The sequence below is a fragment of the Sorex fumeus genome, unplaced genomic scaffold (assembly GCF_029834395.1).
Source record: "Sorex fumeus unplaced genomic scaffold, SorFum_2.1 ptg000013l, whole genome shotgun sequence".
Taxonomy (NCBI): Eukaryota; Metazoa; Chordata; class Mammalia; order Eulipotyphla; family Soricidae; genus Sorex; species Sorex fumeus.
Window position 1 is genome coordinate 22,937,463 of NW_026606070.1, and position 19,544 is coordinate 22,957,006.

At 36.9% G+C, this 19,544-nt stretch overlaps 1 protein-coding gene across 23 annotated transcripts in view; it reads right to left on the reverse strand.

Annotated features, from left to right (window-relative positions):
- The window catches only part of ADGRL3 (adhesion G protein-coupled receptor L3), an 882,914-nt gene that overhangs the window by 174,153 nt on the left and 689,217 nt on the right, over positions 1-19,544 (reverse strand). For 19 of the 23 annotated variants that reach the window (XM_056111479.1, XM_056111466.1, XM_056111467.1 and 16 more), the window contains 2 exons: positions 18,353-18,538; positions 14,407-14,445 (listed from right to left, as the gene is read on the reverse strand). In XM_056111479.1, coding sequence (XP_055967454.1) covers positions 14,407-14,445; positions 18,353-18,538 — 225 coding nt within the window. The remainder of the gene's footprint in view (positions 1-14,406; positions 14,446-18,352; positions 18,539-19,544) is intronic. The other 4 variants (XM_056111470.1, XM_056111471.1, XM_056111468.1 and 1 more) reach the window with 1 other exon arrangement.

A 19,544-nucleotide genomic window follows, 5' to 3' on the forward strand; every position in this document is an offset into this window, starting at 1 on the left:
GACACAGCAAAGGCTGTGTTAAGAGGAAAGTTTATAGCTCTACAAGCATTCCTCAGGAAGGAGGAGCGAGCACACACAAGTAACCTAACCTCACAGCTTAAGAGCTTGGAGAAGGACCAAAAAAAGGAGCACAACCCAAACAGGAGAAAGGAAATAATAAAACTCAGAGCAGAGATTAACGAGATGGAAACCCAAAAAACAATCCGAAAGATCAATGAAACCAAGAGCTGGTTCTTTGAGAAAATTAACAAGATCGATAAGTCTCTAGGAAAACTCACAAAGAAAGGGAGAGAGAAAACCCTAATAAACCGAATCAGAAATGAAAAGGGGGTCATTACAACAGAAACCACAGAAATTCAGAGGATCCTCAGGGAGTACTTTGAGAAGCTTTATGCCACGGAACATCAAAACCTCAAGGAAATGGATAAATTCCTAGACTCCTACAGACTCCCAAGGCTGAACCAAGAAGACCTGGAATACCTGAACAGACCTATCACCATCAAGGAAATTGAAATGGTAATAAAACGTCTCCCCAAGCACAAAAGTCCTGGCCCGGATGGATTCACTAGTGAATTCTTCCAAATCTTTACAGAGGACTTACTCCCAATGCTCTTTAAGCTTTTCCACGAAATTGAAATATCAAAAACACTTCCGAACAGTTTCTACGAAGCAAATATCACACTGATACCAAAAGCAGACAGAGATACCACAAAGAAAGAGAATTACAGGCCGATATCCCTGATGAACACAGATGCAAAGATCCTCAACAAACTACTAGCAAATAGAATCCAACTACTCATCAAAAAGATCATACACCATGACCAAGTAGGATTCATCCCAGGGATGCAAGGATGGTTTAACATTCGAAAATCAATTAACATAATCCATCATATCAACAAAAGAAAAGATAAAAAGCATATGATTATATCAATAGATTCAGAGAAAGCATTTGACAAGATCCAGCACCCCTTTATGATGAAAACGCTAGCCAAAATGGGTATAGAGGGGACCTTCCTCAACATAATTAAAGCCATCTACCACAAGCCTACAGCAAGCATCATCCTCAATGGGGAAAAACTGAGAGCCTTCCCTCTAAGATCAGGGACGAGACAGGGATGCCCACTCTCTCCACTGCTGTTCAATATAGTACTGGAAGTACTTGCAATAGCGATTAGGCAAGAAAAAGATATAGACATAGAAAGATTGCATTCATCTGGGGGATATAAAGTAATAAAGTATGAGATTAATACCCAAGAATAGCTGAGATCAGAACCAGGAGGATTACTTCATAACTTAGAGGCCAGCCAGGTATTCTAGAGGAAAGGGCAGTTCAGATAGAGAAGGGAGCACCAAATAAAGGATGTTTGGAGGATCCTCCCAGGAGGGGAGATGCATGTCGAAAGTAGACTATGGACTGAACATGTTTGCCACTCAATGCCTCTTTTGCAGACCACAACACCCAAAAGGAGAGAGAGAACACAGGGGATTGCCCTGCCACAGAGACGGGGGGGATGGGGGGATGGGGGTGGGGGAATATTATCCATGGTGGTGGAAAATGGGCACTGGTGGAGGGATGGGTATCTGATCATTGTATAATCGAAACCCAAGCACAAAAAATTGTAAATCTACAACTGTAAAAAAAAAAAAAGAAAGAAACAAAATATATATATATATATATTACTTGAATAAAAGTAATCAAAAAAAAAAGAAAAAAAAAAGAGTTAGTTGTTCACCCAAAAGGAGAGAGAGAGCAAAAGGGACTGTGTCTGTCACAGAGGCAGGGGTGGGTATGCAGGACGGGAATTGATGGGGAGGGATACTGAGATCATTGATGGCAGTGAATGGGGCACTGATGGAGGGATGGGTACTCTATCACTGTATTAATGAAACATAAGCACAAAAGTTTGTAAGTCTGTAACTGTACCTCATGATGATACATTAAAAAAAATAAACAAATAAAAAATAAAAATAAAGTGCCAATTCCCCCTTAAAAAAAACAGAGTTAATTGGTGAGGGAAATATAAAAGTGCAGTGGACAAAATTTGAGGGTAGGCAATAAAACAGCATTCACTTGAAATGGAAGTGAAGCAAGAACATGTTTTAATTCACTACAATGCTTAGGGTTGAATGGTCATTTAGGGAGAGTGTGCAGTATATGATGAGTCCAGCTTATCTGAATTCAGCTTTCAAATATTTTCAATGCAAAGTATTTGAAAAGCATTCATTAGAGAAAAATTGAATAATTTCTAAGTAACACCCAACCCCTTTGCTTTTGGGTGTCGGGTCATATCTGCTTAGAGCTTTCTTCTGGTTCTGTGCTCAGGGCTCATTCCTGGTGCTGTTCGTGGTAGTGCATATGTACCACCAGGAATTGTAATAGGGGTCAGCTTCATGTAACACAAAATAATTTGCCACTATATTATCACCAGGTATTATCAGACCTAGAAAAACTTTTTTCCCCCCTCTTTGGTTCTTTGACTAGGAGTAAAAACTAAATTAATAGAAAATTAATTAATATAAAAGCGTATCAAGTTTATTTTTATGTACACACAAGAATACTTGTAGGATAAATAATGTTCCCCCAAAGTAGCGAGGGCATGAGAACTGATATTCTTTTATAAACAAACAAAATCAATTTGTGGAGAAGTGACAAAAAACACGTAGAAAGTTTAAGTTTTGAAGAGTCGTAAATTGTAGGAAAACTACCAAGAAATATATGGGAGAACTAACGGAACTTAAAGATAATTTTAGTAGTAGGCTGATTTCTTCTAGTATTAATTCCAAGTCCAGTGGTAAGAAAATCTGTTTCTGAACACCAAGACAAAGCTGGATAGTAAAAATGTCTGTCACAGAGGCAGGCTGAAGGAGCAGGAGGGAAACTGAGGACACTGGTGGATGAAAGTGGACTCTGGTGGAGAGAATGGTGTTGAAACATTGCATGCCTGAAACTAAATCATGAATAGCATTGTCACATTGTAATTCATGGTGATTCAATTTAAAAAAAATGTCTCTTTCCTGACATATGGAAATTTTACAATTTGCTTTTAGATAGAAAAGAGGAAATCATAAAGTCCTTTTCCTGCTATTTTTAATTACCCTAAGTTAAGTAGTAATAGTCTTTAGCCATTTGGGGAGATGACACATTCTTATTCCAGTTAAATGTTAAACAGCTGTCTACTCTTGAAATACAGACATAACTAACAAATGTAAATGAGTTTATTGAAGTCCTTGATCTATCTACCTGATATTACACAAGCCATCTGGGTAATGAGCAAAGAATGAATGCTGTAGGAGCATTAACTTTAGAGGAATAAAATGGGGGATAGTTGACAGCTGAGCTCAAGGAAGTCACCAGAAGCCTGTGGCTGCAGAGAAGAAATTAAGAAAAGACGTAAAGAGGGATTCCACTATTTCAAAATAAAGTCAATCAAAAAAAGTATTCCCAAACATCTTATTAAAATAATAATTTTCTGCTTTTATTGTTGTTTTTCTGGGTACTTCATAAATGTTTGTAAGATCAAAAAGGAAAACAATAGAGACGCTGCTTTTGAGGGGATATCAATTAAATTTTATCTATTATCACTGATAGGACAAGAGAAATCGGCAACTGACCACTGGCAATATACAGATTAAGAGCTGATGAAATGCTATTTCAGTAAGTAGAATTTCAGGAATATGGTGGAGACAAAAACTTGATGAGGTGATTTTAAAAGAGAATGGAGGAATCTGAAATAATGACTGCAGACACATGTTTTAAGGATTACTCCGGGAATGAACACATGAGCAAGCAATTAGAAATATAAAGCCAGAACTTCAAATTAGTAGTATTTAAGAGATTCCCTTGGTGTATGCTATATACAATTTACAAGGCCTGAAGGATGGGTTGAGGAGATAACTCAAATATCACTGTATCACTGTATCACTGTCATCCCATTTTTTGTTATTTACTTAAGCAGGTGCCAGTAACTTCTGTATTTGTCATAGGCCTGAGATTTTAGCAGCCTCTCCTTATTCGTCTTAACTCAAATAATGCCTTGCATAATTGAACCCAGGGTCCAGTTCTCAACACATGTTCCCCCGAACACTGAGAGAAGTAGATCCCCACAGACCTAGCTAAGGCCAGGATAAGTTTCTCAACATTGCTATATATGTCTTCAAAACCAACCAACCAAATAAAGAATACTAATACTAATAATAGTAATAATAATAATAAGAGGATATAGAAATAGAAGTGACACTGTATTTGCCAAGGAGTTCATATAAAAATTATTAAATTATAGTGCGATAACTAAGGGAAACTGAAGGTGATGGAGGTTCACAATAGAGGGCATTTATTCAAGATAACAATGGAAACTTCCTTAGAGTCACTGATGCATAAACATGGTGCTGACAGATCAAATAATTGAGATGAAGGGTCAGAGAAAGGAATAGAGCTCTATAAGTAATTTATATTTATATCGAGCCACAAAGATATAGAGCCATGAGCTACAAGCATAGGACGTTTACAATGTAGGATCTAAGGCTATGGGAGCGACCAGTTAAATGTGAGAGAAACACACATCTTGGTATTCTATCGCTTGCTTCTTTTTACTTTATAGTATACCATAAATGTCTAAGTCAATACAAAATCTACTTATTCTTTCTGTGACTAAAAACTATCCCATTTTGAATTCAGAAATCTACCTAACTGGTCAGCCAATGATGAATTAATTTGTTTTGTCTATATAAATCATGATGCAAGTTGCCTTTGTGATCATCTCTATACATGTATTTTTTTCCTAAGGTACAATGTTTCCTTTCATGGGCTTACAAGTCCTGGGGACATATGCTAAGTAAGAAGAAAGTACTGGGGCGGAGCAATAGTACATACAGAGGGTAGGGTGTTTGCTTTTGCACGCAGCTGATCTGGGTTCGATTCCTAGCATCCCATATGGTCCCCTGAGCACCGCAAGGAGTAATTTCTGAGCTGAAAGCCAGGAATAACCCCTATGCATCGTGGGGTGTGACCCAAATAGCAAAAACAGAGAGGGAAAAAAAGAAAAGTACTGTAATGTAAGACTAAGGCATAATTTACAAAGAAATATGATAAAAATAAATGCAAGTAAAAGGTAATTCTCTTGGGTGAGTGGATGGTACAGGTGTTAGGGTGCATGACAGGAATCTAGTTCAATCCCCAATAACACATGGACATCGTATTTCTTGGTATAGCCTGGAGGTGACCCTGGAGGTCCCCAGCATTGTGGAGCCCAAGTAGTTACACATTCTTGAGACTATTTAAAATGTCTGGGCTGGCTGTCAGTTCACCACTGGGAGTGGCCTCCAGACCCCTGAACAACACTCGGGAGATCCCCTCACCCACTAAACATTAAAAAAATGATTTTTTTAAAAAATCTCATTTAAAAATAATCTTCTCTAAAAGATATTTAAGAAGTTGATAATACTGATTGCTTTAAATGAGAACAGTTTTGAATAACTGGTAAAAGGCAAGATTGCATGACATTACTTTAAGGGCAAATCCCTCAAATACCCTTGAGTTAGCAATGCAGCAGCCTTGATGGGAAGAAGACATTTTATTATTCTACCTTTTGAATTTTAAAACATGTACCTATATTAGCTATTCAAAAATTACTTAAAAAGAAAAAAGTGCCATATGAAAATGACTTGAAATGACCTTTTTTTTTCTTTTAAAAAATAATGGCCCTCAGACTATAACTAACAGCTCAATCAAAAGAACATTTAAAATTGTACTAGGATTCAAAAGTAACCCTAGTATTGTATATAAATCTAGGGTAGGTCATCACATTAAAACTGGGTGAAGATATAAATATGCATTATTGAAGAAAAATAGAGTGGAAAATAGTCTAACAGGGTTCAGTGCATGCAAAGCATGCAAGACACCTAGATTTAATCCCCAGCATCACATAATAATGGTAAATATGTATACACAGCCAGAAGCAACATTGGAACACTCAGGTAAGAACAGCCTCTGACCAATGCAAGGTGTGGCCCCAAAATCAAAAGAACAAAAGATGCAAATATCTTTGGCTGCCTTTAGAAATCTAATTGCCCGCATTCATTTCCTTAGGCTCAAAATTGTCAGACACAATGCCCAACTATAAAACCTATATCTACATGGCGTTAGTTCTGAATAGAAAAGGGTCCATTTTCGAAAAAATTCTAAAGAGCTTGATCATTTGATTATTTGACCTTCTCCTTCTTCCCTTTAGGCATGAAGTGATGACAGGAACCTAAGCACATTTCTGTCCTTCAAGGCTAGACGCCCATGTGCTAAGAACATAAGTACAGCAGGAACACAGATGAAACCTTGTATCTGGGGTGGAGCTTTCACACCAATTCTGTGCTCCTTATCCTGCATTTCATTCGAAACAAAGCCCTGATTTGCTTAAGTGACCATAGCTAAACCGGTGTCATGATCTGCTGCACAAAAAGTTTACACGAATTGAAGAAAAGTATCAAAATTAAAACTGTGATGCAGCGGTCCTGAAGAATATCATTTGCTTGGTTCAAAACTATCAGGAATTACTGCAAATTCTACTTTAACACTTCCATTTCTTTTCTGACCTGCATCAGAGAAGCTAATGATTTTTTCAGAAAACTGGATCTTAAATCTCTAATGCTGCTTTTTAATATATTTTTCCTTATGCTAAGCTGTGTGATTATAAAACTGTTAGAAAAAAATGACAAACTATGCTAATGTGCATTCTCTTGCCTTTGCATAGAAATAACATCAATTTATTGTCTATAAATTTAAAAGTTTGAGAAAGGCAAACCCGTGTTCAGAATGCAGTGATGTGTGCGGTTGGACTTTAAACATGTTGACAATTAAGGAATAATTAAATAATGCTTCGGTTAGGAAATTAGAGAGAAGAGACTATAGCTTTCAGAGAAAGAAGTTTGAAAAATACTTTCATTTTAGGTAAAAACATTGCTTTTAAAACCAGAAGGCCTTTTTTTTTGCTCCCATTAGAATTATTTCCTGAAACACTCACAAGCCACACACACACACACACACACACACACACACACACTCACACACACACACAGCAGCTGGAAGAGTTGTTTATTTATAAGAAATGTGCAAAATGGGAGAGCCAGAAGTGACGCTGCAAAGCAGTCACAGCTCTCCCTTGTGTGACATATTCACCACAGGAACTCTGAGAAATTTCCACAATGATGCTCTTTGCACGCCAAAGCAGAACCTACATCATCAACAACTGTCATTATCCATGGGAAATTTCTGAATCATTAGATTAATGAACTGGCATTTCTAACAGGTTAAGGAATATCAGTATCATTTGCTTTGCTTACATCATATGTATTGTGTTACTGTCTTCTGACACAATGATTGCTTTATAACATCACTTCAAGTCTACACTGTATAGGAGAGAATATTTGTCACTTTCTCTCTGAAGAAAACTACTCTGATTTTGTACATGGAAGTCACTTTCTTTGATCTCAATGTCTTTTAGCAATAAGTCCGGGGGACCAGCAACATGCAGGGTACAGATTTATATTTTCTCTCTTACTGACATAAATCAAGAGCAGATTTATCAAGCTGTGAAATATATTAAGTTCAGAGGGTTTTAACAAAGGGTTACCAAACCTCAAGGACCTGCTGTGATTCAAACTACTTTCAGATGTCCTTTTAATTATATTAAATGAAAGTTTGGGTTGGCTTTGATGCTTATGGGCAAACATTGAAATCTTTTGAAAGAGCTGCTAAAAGTACTCCCTGTTGCTGTAGTTAATATACTACATTGTATGCACACCACTCGCCAATTTATTCTAGCCACTTTAACAAGGATATCCAGCTTGACAGGCCACACAGAATAGAATCACAAGTCAAGCAAAGCACAAATCATTAGAGGACTCCGAAAGTTGTTTGACATGCACCACGGAGCGCTTTGTCATACAGCCAATTAAGTGACCAAACAAGGAACTTGAAAATACTCATTAATTTCTTCCTAGTAGTATAAATGGAGGTTAGAATCCTTCTTGTCTTACGCACCAAAGTCACACAAGTAAAACTGGCATGATTCAATTTGCACTTTGTCAAAGGTGCAAGTATCAACTTTGGTTCATGGAAAGTCTGCATTAAAGACAAAAAAAAATGAAAGGAACAGGCAAGAATGTTTAGATAGCACATATAGTGCAATGGATATCTAGGCCCTAGGAAGTTCTGGATATTTTAAGTTAACCAAAGGTTGATGTTTTAACCAATATCAGCATTTCTGAGCAGAGTGAGCAGTGGTTGAGATTGTTTCCCCCCTTGAAACAAATACCTGAGTCATTACCTGGACACCATATTTTCCCAAATCTTTCCCTGCTTGCAGCTGTGCTTTCATTTCTAGAGCTGTATTTTTTCCTTTTCCGACCACTTACAATCTGTTTCCAGACGCTCAATCCACTAGTATTTTTTTTTTCTCTCCATACGCTCATTTTGTAGAAAAATTCATCCGGTACCTTGGCTGCAAATGCCACTCTAAGTGAAACATTTCCAAATGATTATTTCTAGCCTGACCTCTTAGCTGAACTTCAAACTTGCATATCTAATTGTGCATTTAGCATCTACCTTGCATATCTAATAGGAATCTGGAAGCTAACATACTTCAAAGTCAAGATCCTTCTAGGCCCCTTCAAAATTTGTCACCGAGAGATCACAGTAAATGATGACTTCATCCTTTCAAAAGCGTAGGTGGGGGGTGATGGGAGGGAACCTGGGGACACTAGTGCTGGGAAATGTAGACTGGTGGAGGGATGAGTGTTGAAATACTGTATGACTGAAACCTAATCATGATCAGCTTTGTAAGGGTGTATCTCATAGTGATTTAATAGAAAGGTTAAGAAAAAAAACACTCCTTCAATTCTTCACTTCCGCAGACACTTCACATACAAGCTCTTAGCAAATCCTGTATGTTCAAAAAAAAAATCCTGAGCTTGGATTACTATTTTAGTATAATTCTCATATATTTAATTCCAAGAAACCATTATTACCCATTTGATCACCCTCTTTCAGCATCAACTTTTCCTGCTAAAAGTTATTCTTTATGTTTAAAATACATCAGGCCATGTCACTAAAGGAGGAGTGTTTAGAGTAAGGCCTGAAGAAAGTCACAGTGGCCAGAGTGATAGTTCAATAGGTACGGTACGTGCCTTGAAAGGGGTTCACAACGATTTGAGCCCCAGCAACCTATACTGTCCTCAGAGCCCCAATAGGAGTGAGTCCTGATCCCAGATCCAGGAATAAGCCCTGAGCACCTCTAAGTCTGACAGCCCCCTCCTCCCCAAAGCTTATTGTGTTTTAATGCATTTAAGAGAAAACTGACTGAAATTCTTACAGTGGGCATTAAGATCTGGTCCTACTTTGGAAGGTAATCCTACAACTCACTCAGCTACATTTGCATTGGACTTCTAACACTATAGTCACACTTACAGATCTAGAAGTTTCTACTCTTTTGGAACGCTTTTTCTGCATAGCTGCATAATTTACTGCTTTACTTCCTTCAGCATTTTACTCAACAATTACTATGGTAAATCATTTCTTGCCTTATTTTCATTCATAACAATTTTCATCATTGAACAGAGCTTATATTTTACATGTTTGATGCAATTTTTTTAAACCCTAGAAATTTCACTCCAGGATAGAAAACAGTATGCTTATGGGCACTGTAATACTGCCATATCCTATAAAATAGTTCACTGTATCACTGTCATCCTTTGTTCATCGATTGCCTAGAGCAGGCACCAGTAATGTCTCCTTCGCCCTAGCCCTGAGATTTTAGAAAGTGCCACATTCGAGGCTCTTTCAGGGTCAGGAGAATGAGATCCATCATTGTTACTGGTGTTTGGCATATTGAATACGCCACGGGGAGTTTGCCAGACTCTGCCATGTGGGCAGGATACTTTTGGTAGCCTGCCACGTTCTCCGGAGGGAGCTGCATTTTATAATCTCTGGGTCTTGGACGTTGATGGGATTACATGGCACCAGTGGCAGTTGGTGGGTGTAACGCCTACATACTGAAAGAGGGGGGGGCGGATCTGGGTGGAGGGGGCCCAGTCCCAATCTGAGCAAGCTTGGAGATCTATGCCCCGGGTCCCCCAAACCTGGGTTCCTCTGCCAGTTCCTTCATGCGTGAGGATATATAGGATATATAGTTGTATACAGTTATTCAACTAGTAATCCTTAAATACTTTTTATTCCAACTGTGTGAATACAGGTCAATGTAAGAAAGATGATTTCTGCACTGTTACTGCAATATAATAAATGTGTAAGCTGTGCGAAAAAAAATAAATAAAATTAATGCAGGATTCTTATACCAAATTTAAAAAAGACTGTTTCAAATAGTTACTAAACTTTATAAAGCTTGTAGGTCAACTTTAAAAAGGAAGGAAAAAAGAAAGAGGGCCTGGGCAATAAGTAAGTAAGAGTAAGTAAGTAGAGTGTTTGCCTTGCACATGGCCTACCTAGGAGAAAACCCAGTGCGTGTACATGTTTTCAAAAAACAAATGGGGGGAGGGATCAGGAAGAAAAACAGGGTGTGTGTGTGTGTGTGTGTGTGTGTGTGTGTGTGTGTGTGTAATTTGCATCTATCTATTTTCTAATTATGTGTGATTTTCATGTTTACACCTTTCTTTTTTTTTCTTTCTCTTTTTGGGTCAGGCTCAGGGGTGACTCCTGGTTCCACACTCAGGAACTCAGGAATTACTCCTGGCAGTGCTCAGGGAACCATATGAGATGCCGAGGACCGAAATCTGGTTAGCTCCGTGCAAAGCAAATGCCCTAACCACTGGACTATTATCTCATGCTTGTACCTTTTTTCGTTTCCTTCTTTGTTTTCTTTTTGAAGCCACACCCAGCAGTGCTCAGGGCTTAGTCCTGGCTCTCGGACCATGGGTCATTCCTATCAGAGCTCAGGGAAACATATGGAGTGACAGGGATGGGACCAGGTCATAAGTATGAAAAGCAAGCATGCCTTACTTGCTGGACTATCTCTCTGGCCTCTATTTTCCCCCCCACTTATCAGTTGTCGACTGGACTATGCAGATAATAGCATGCTCTAAAGAGATGATTCCAAAGATTCACATCAATAATATATGTACTTATGTTTGCTATTAGGTGAAGTTGAATGCTGACTCTTTTGGGAGTACATACTGCCTCTAAATTTCAGAGTACAAAAGAACCTGCTGTTAAAAATAAAAATATATTTCTTTTTAGTATAATGTCCTGCTTTTAAAGCAATAAAAAAATGGGTATTGGTAATTCTTAGCAGTTCTTCTACAGAAAAGAATAATTCTAATGGGGGTCTGAGAGACAGTGCAAATGGTAATGTTCTGGCTATGGACAAGGCAGATCTGAGTTCGATCCCTGGCACCCCATAATGTCCCCCAAACCCTGTAAGGAGTGAATCCTGGACCCAGAGCTAGATGTAAAATCTAAACCTTGACAGGTGTGGCCCCTCAAATTCAGAACCAAAACAACAACAAAAAAGAAAAATGATAACAAACATTAATTTTTAAAAGATGAACAATGGTGGGGTTGGAGCAAATAGTACAATGGGTAGGGCATTTGCTTTGCTTGCTGACAACCTGAGTCTGATTCCCAACATCCCATATGGTCCCCTGAGCACCATCAGGAGTAATTCCTGAGTGCAAAGCCAGGAGTAACCCCTGTGCATCACTGGGTGTGAGACATTGTAATCATTGTTGAATAATCTGGTATAACTCAGAAACTTTTACCTGATCTCCATTTTCTCTACTTTGAGTTAAGTAATAATTTTTTTGCTTTTGTTTTCTTTTTGTTTTTTTGGGACACATCTGACAGTGCTCCTGACTCATGCTATGGTATCACTTATAGCAGGACTCAGGGTGGGGATCCTGGGAGTTTCTTGAGGTGATTAGAATAGGTTTCCGTATTTGTCATTTTGTTGCTTATAGCTAAGGTCAGTCAAGACCTATGGGCTTCAAAAGATAACTACTTAGAAGAATGAAGAATACACAAGTTTAGGGCCATCTCTAGAAATAAACTCTTAATTAAGTATAAATAAATAAATAAATAAACTCTTAAGTATCACTGTCACTGTGCTCCCGTTGTTCATCAATTTGCTCTCGAGTGGGCCCAGTAACATTGTGAGACTTTACAGCAAATGTGTATAAGGTATATTTTATTTTACACACTCAGTCTTTTTAAACCATATTTACCCAATATATATCTTATATTTACCCAAGAAATATAGCAACGATACTTTTCCCATGATATGTGAACTTTTGTTTTGATTTTGATAAGAATTTTGTATAAAATTGAATTACAACTGAAAAAAGAAAAACAAACTATATTATATATATATTTTTTGGTTATCTTAAAATTCTTGAGATGGCAGCACGTGAGTTTTAAGAGATTTATACAATATTTTAAAAATCAATATTTTAAATTGTATTTATGCTAATCAATTATCATAGTTGCTCACTGACAGTTCACAATTCACTGTAGTTTTTAAAAAGGAAAAACTCAGAAAGTAAAACTTAAAGAGACAGATGATTCATAACAGGATACGCTGTACCTAAATAATAAGTTAAATGGCTTTAGATCGTCAAAACTGATTCTAGAAGGCTCATTGCTTATGATCATGAAAAACCATTTTAAAATGAATCTCATGGTGATAAAAACTATCATCATTTTTTCCCAATGCAACACATGAAACACTTCAAAGCATATTTCACACCTACTTCTTAAATAGCTCAGCATGTGCTCTGAACACTGAAACAATAAGGAACATAAGATAAGTATTTAAAATCAAATTGACTAAAATTGAAAGATATCTGTTGGTCTAAGATTCTGCAGAATAGTGACCTACATTAAAGAAAATAGATGTAAATTATATCAGAGAGCGTGGCATTCCTGCTTTGCAAATATTCTACTTGTATTTGGCTTAATCTGAATCTTAGTCAATAGCTGAAATATGTATTTATAGTCAGTTAATTATAACACTAGGAAATAAACCATTGAATAAATCAAAGCTATTAATTTTTCATCAGAGATTCATGTATGAATGACCATGCATTTTATAGATTCAAATTCCAAAAGGCTAATTATCTCTAAGGTCCTTCATTAAAAGGATAACATTGATTGCCAAAAAAAAAAAAAATTCTGATATTGCTCAAAACTAATAATGAGTTATCAGTGATTATACAGCTTTTCATTTCTCATACGCAGGTTCATTATTTTACAAACTGCAAATCAAAAGTTTATCTTTCTGTTCTCTGTTCAATATTAAACACATATTTTTAAAATTCTTTGAAATATTATTCATCTTTCTTGTTTGTTTGTGGGCCATATGCAGCAACACTCAGGAACTACTCTGTCTTTGCGCTGTGGAGTGACCCTTGGCATTACTTGGAGGACCATCTTGGTGCCAGGGATAGAACTTGCATCTGTCATGGCTCTGCACATTTCAAATAAAGACTTCAACATTATTGAAAATTTATATGATATCATTTATATGATACCTACATAAAAATTAATTAAAAGATAAATGTTTTTCTTCTAGGCGAGAGACTCATAAAATATCCTTATTGAATAATAGAAGAAATCAACATAGTTTCGTTTCAGGATGACCAATCTGAGAACATGAAGACAACTGAGACTTTGAGGGCATATCTTTAAGAATCAACTTTTTTTCACTTAAAAATGTATGATATATGCACAGAAAATGAAACATACAGTCCCAGAATTTCCTTTCCTCCTTGTCTGTCTCTCTCCTTTCTACTCTTCCTCTTTTTCTTTCTTTCACTCCTGCGAAAAGAACTTGCAAGCTTGCTTGGGGTATACTCTTTTCTACACAATGAACTCAGGGACATTTTTTTTTAACTTTGCTTGGAGTAATTGTTAAGCAACATGTTAACTGGAGAAAAACTACATTTACATCAGGATTAACGTGTGTATAATGAATGAGTGAGTGAAGCAGTCACAGCATTTTCTGCGACAACAAACAGATCTATTTTGATAAAGAATCAGGACATTCCAAATATCCAGGACTATTTCTTCTCTTAAGTGACAGTGATAATTTTTTAATCAGTTGCTACTCAAACTAGCTGACCCAATGTATGAATGATTATCCAGGACATATCACACCCAACTCATCTTTCCGTGGTGACCAACATTTACACTGCTAATTTCCTTTTCCTTTTTAAATGACAGAGCATTTGTACGGCCAAATTTCTCTAAGCATGTTAACCTTTGAAGGCTTTCCTGTCCCACCCATCAAGCTTCACCCTTGAAATTCCTTTCTTCATCAGGCACATTATCATTGCTCTGGGAGATGCCCAGATATGCCATCACTAAAAGAGACAATTAACAACGTAACACATTTATAAAAATGCATAAAGTACCTGGACATAGGCTCTGCAAGAGCGCTCTCTTTTCTGAAGCTGAATCCATTAAGACAGCAGATTAAACACAGAATAGAAAAAACAAGTTAGTGACAGGAGAAAACAAGAAAAATAAAAGAACACATCTACACAAAACACCTCATTTTGTTGTGCACTACTTTCTAGAAGAAATGAGAGCTAAGCAGTAGCAAAATATAAGCAATGGCTTGAAAAGCAATGACCAACACCTTCATGGCCCAAGAGAACAGGATGGTAGAAAGCTGCTAATGATGGAAAGGAATCTTGGAATGAATTTAGCTGAAATTAGTAAAAATAAATAGACTTGACATCAAATGATTAATTTCACATTAAATTAGTTATTAATTCAGTGCCCACAAATATAGACAGAGTTAACTAAGTTATGTTAAAATTGGAAAGCATCTTTCAAGATAGTTTGTGGTTTACAGATTCTGTAGATGGTTAATATACCACAAACCATATGTTCATACATACAAAACATTGTTGTTTGTTTTTATTTAAATTGAAATCATTATTCACTATGTTTATGTGATTCCATGGGATAAGTAAATGCCAAGAGATAAGTAACATCAAATTTAAAAAAAAATCATAAAGTGTCCGATATATCTGTTTTGTTTCTGAACAATTTGTTTGGGATCCCCAAAATGTACACAATTTAGAGACTTCTTTCAGTAAGATAAGAAGCTGATTTTTGTATATTTAAATTATTTGTATTGTTTTCCTGGGCAAAAGTTTGCAGCAATTTACATCCAGACATTTTCCCTAGTGATAAAAGATTATTTGCTTTGTTGTAGTAACTCCAAATTTTATAAATCAGTTTTCTTCCTCTATTTTGTTGTTGGTATTGTTGCTGTTTTTGTCCTGATTGTTGGAGATGAAAAGGCGTCCCCACATTTTAAGAAGCAATTACTCTGATGCCTTTCTGTGGCTAATATTCTCTCAACTTTAAATCCTGCACTCTTCAATAAGCACAGAGCAATTACTCCTCTAAAGAATTAAGAGAGGAATGAGTGCAAGTAAATTGCCAGCGTTGTCATTTGAATCACTGACTCAAATCTTGCTTTTTAGAGGACCCTAAACCCTCTAGAATTTCAATGTGGAGCTCAATTGATTTGTGTGGAGTTGACTTTGCAAATCAAGGGGGTATGACTGCTTCAGGGAAGAGTGGAAACTGCAGGGAAAGGGAGCAAGCCAGCAAGCATGTGAATAACCTTTGCCCTCCCATCTCCTTACCCTATCATGCAAATTAACATATGACAAACCACATTATATAAACAACTAAAAAGAGCCAAAGGGAAACAAAAGAGAGCATTAAAAAGCTTCAGAAATGGAAATTTACCCATTATGTAGTTATTTGATATTCAGAATAGGCAAGCTGATTAGCTGTAGCCAGTTAGAGTGCAACATTAATTGCCATCTTTACCTCATTTCATCAGACATCAACACCTTTTTTTTTAATAAAGACACAAAGAATTGGTATATAAGGTGATTTATGGATATGTAACATTAAGAAAAATCATACTTGCGGTACATTGACAATAGCTGGCAGCAATATTCATTAATAACACGAGACAGCCTGAGTGCTAACCCATTAAAATCACAGCATGCCCCAGATTACATAGGCAGCTGTGGATTATATTCTATCAGGGACACAGAAGACAAAGGGACTCTTTTATGCTCAGTTGTGGGGGGGGGGGGGTGGCTTTAATAATAATAATTTATATCTAATACATAAGAATCAATCTGTCTTCTGAAAATGAAATTGCAGAAGAAACAATATTTGAGACCATAGGTACCTACCTTTTCTTTGCCAGATCATCATTATTTGAAAATATCCTTCCATCGTGATGGAACTCAATTTGATAAGATACAAAAGAACTAATCATATTTAAGGACCACTCTAAAAAGTCTTTTTTTGGGGATTGAAGTGGTAGCACAACGGGTATGCACATAGCTGATCTGGGTTTGATTCCCAGTATCCCGAGCACCGCCAGGAGTAATTCCTGAATACAGAGCCAGGAGTAACCCCTATGCATCGCCAGGTCTGACCCCAAAAAGCCAAAATGAATAAACAAAATAAAAATAGTCTTTTTTTTAATTCAAAATACTCTTCAATGGATTACATAGAGGTACTGGCCTGTCCATTGTCAAATCCATGCATAAGATGCTAACATTATTGTGATATCCAAGGCTTTCACACTGAGCTCAGGAATCATTACTGGAGGGTCTTTGGGGACATACACATGCTGGGAATTGATGGTGGTCAGTTTCAGGTGAGGCAAAAGCTCTACATTGCTGTACTATATTTCCTTCCCTGTCATTTTCTTGTATTGAATATGCTTCTATATTATAAAATAAATAAATGATGCTTACATAGCGGATAGGTTATATAAGGCTCATATAAAGGTTTATATGAGCAAACAATTTATGGATGTGGGTACAGACAAAACTTATTTATTAATATCAATTTTATTTTAAAGTAAATTGCATCTTATATACATAAAATGCATCTCCCCTAAGAATGCAAAAATGAATCCTTTACTTTTCAAGTTTGCTGAAACAGACTTAGCACTGTAGTACTGTTGTCCCATTGTTCATCAATTTGCACAAGTGGGCATCAGTAACGTCTCCATTGTGAGACTTACTGTTACTGTTTTTGGCATATGGAATACATCATGGGTAGCTTGCCAGGCTTTGCTGTGCAGTGGGATACTTCCAGTTTGCTGGGCTCTTAGAGAGGGGCGGAGGAATTGAACCCAGGTCAGTCGTATGCAAGGCAAATACCCTACTGGCTGTGCTATTAAGCCTATGTTAATCAAGACCACGCCCTGTGATTCTTGATGGGGATTGTGGGGGGCAGGGCCACGCAGGTGATGCTGTGCATACAGGTCTGAAGATTCAGTAATCCTGCCCAAGTGCTCAGGGACAACCAGTGTTCTGCTCACAGTTTCTATGTGCTGTGGGTACAATGCGTGGCCAGGGACTGAACTCCTGGGCCCTAAACATGTTAGACAGGAGCTACCACTCTGACATATATGTCTGGCCCTTGAACCATTGAAACTTTAATGGTAGTGGTGCAAATCCAAATAACTCAATAATTAAACAAAATTAAAATTAAAAAAAATCCCTTCATCAATTTTTTTTTCTCATCGCAGTATTAGAGACTGAATTGGGATCTGACACATGCCAAGTATGTTCTGACCACTCAGCGACAGCCCCAATGCCCCCATCAAATTGGAAATACAGTATTAACTTGGTTAAATCACTTTATTTGAAAACCAACAATAACTGATTCTTAACATTCTTCTTTGATATTTTCTAAATTTTTACTTGTTGTTTAGGTGTTTATGCCAGACACAGTAACAACAAAAGTCTCCCATGGAGACGTTACTGGGCCCGCTCGAGCAAATCGACGATCAACGGGAGGGCCTTTACCTTATTATTATTATTAATTTTGACTTTTGGACCACACCTAGCAATGCTCAGAGTTTATTTCTGGCCCTTGCTCAGGGATCACTCTTGGTAGTGATCAGGGAACCACATATGGGCAGTCCCAGGGATTCAACTGACACCTGACCCCCTTCCTATCTTTCGGGTTCCTGGTATTTGTTTTACTGCTATTTTATATAAGTGTCTGAAAGGGAAATAATACACAAAGTATTACTATTTCTCCATATCAAAGCAATTTAGCATTCAACATAGAATATAGAGAATAGAATGATAAATTCAAAATAGATATGGAGATGATCTTTTTGTTTTTAATTGAGAGCCAAACACAGTATTATTACAAAGAAAAGAATACTATGAATTAATTATACCTAGTCATTCGCTCTAGAATTATCTGAATGTGGATAAACAGAAATTAATCATGGAAATGGCACTGAATTCACTAGAACTTTACAGACATCTACACAACCAAGTTACTTACCTTGTTCAAACTGCGGGCAGCACTGTCTTTGCCACCAGGGGTCAAGTTCCGCAGCTGCACGTCCAGAAGGCCTACCAGTTGATCCATGGCACGCACTGAGTAGGTTATATCCCCAGCGTTCAAATGATTTCTTGTCTGTTCAGCTAGCTCTCTAGCAATGTTCGCAGCCGTCTCTCCAGATTTCAACTACAGTTTGGAAATAGAAAAAAAAAGAAAAAGACAAACACCGTTAGTAACCTCGTTGGTTTATTTGGACAGTGAATTTTGCATGAGTTACAGCATCAAGGTTTTAAAAAAAAGCATCAAATTCCATTATGGCTGGAAAAAAAGATTCCCCAGGTTTTACCTGTCAATGCATTTTTTTTGAAGACCTGATTTGAAATTCATCTCTTTAGAAGGCACTCATTGTCTAATACATCAGTTAATGATTTATAAAACTTAGTGTACACTAGTTAATGAGATGTCAGCATTCATTAATATTCAAATTTCATATTTTACCAGTAAGGCTGAACATTTCACACAAACATCTCAAACAAAAATTCTTCTGTCGACATGCATATTCAGATAGCTGGGGTTGCTACACTTTTCTGAAGGGATGCTCTTTTATACAGGGCAACATCAAGTGTTTTGTATTTATTATCATTTTCCACCTAAGTTAATCTCACAATGAAATATTTGCAGAATTTCTGTTGCTTACTCTGTGAAACACTGTGTTCTTGTAAATGATTTATTACCACTGTCACTAATGTACTGTTCTCCTTTATGCACTACCACATGATACTTTTTTTTATGAGGAAATGTCAGGGCAGATGGACCTCTGGAGTCTTCTGGGTGACTAAAATGGGTTGAGTTAAAAACAGTCTCAGAGCTACAGAACTAGGCAGATGCTTTATTTATTCCACACAGCAGCATCAAAAATAAGCATGCAAATACTGACATAAGATTTATATCAGGGAATATTAAGATAAGCAAATGATATAACAGAGGAAATATAAGAAATAATAATTTGCATTTTTCATATCAAAAGTCCACTTTTTGAGTAGTTGTACAAGTATAGTTTTCAATACAATAATTAAATATTGGGGGGTTATAAGTTATATTCTTATTAAAAGTTTAGACTTCTCCTTAGTCACAGTAATGAAAAAGCTGAAATGAGAACAAGTGAGAATAGCTGCTCACAACATAAAGACAA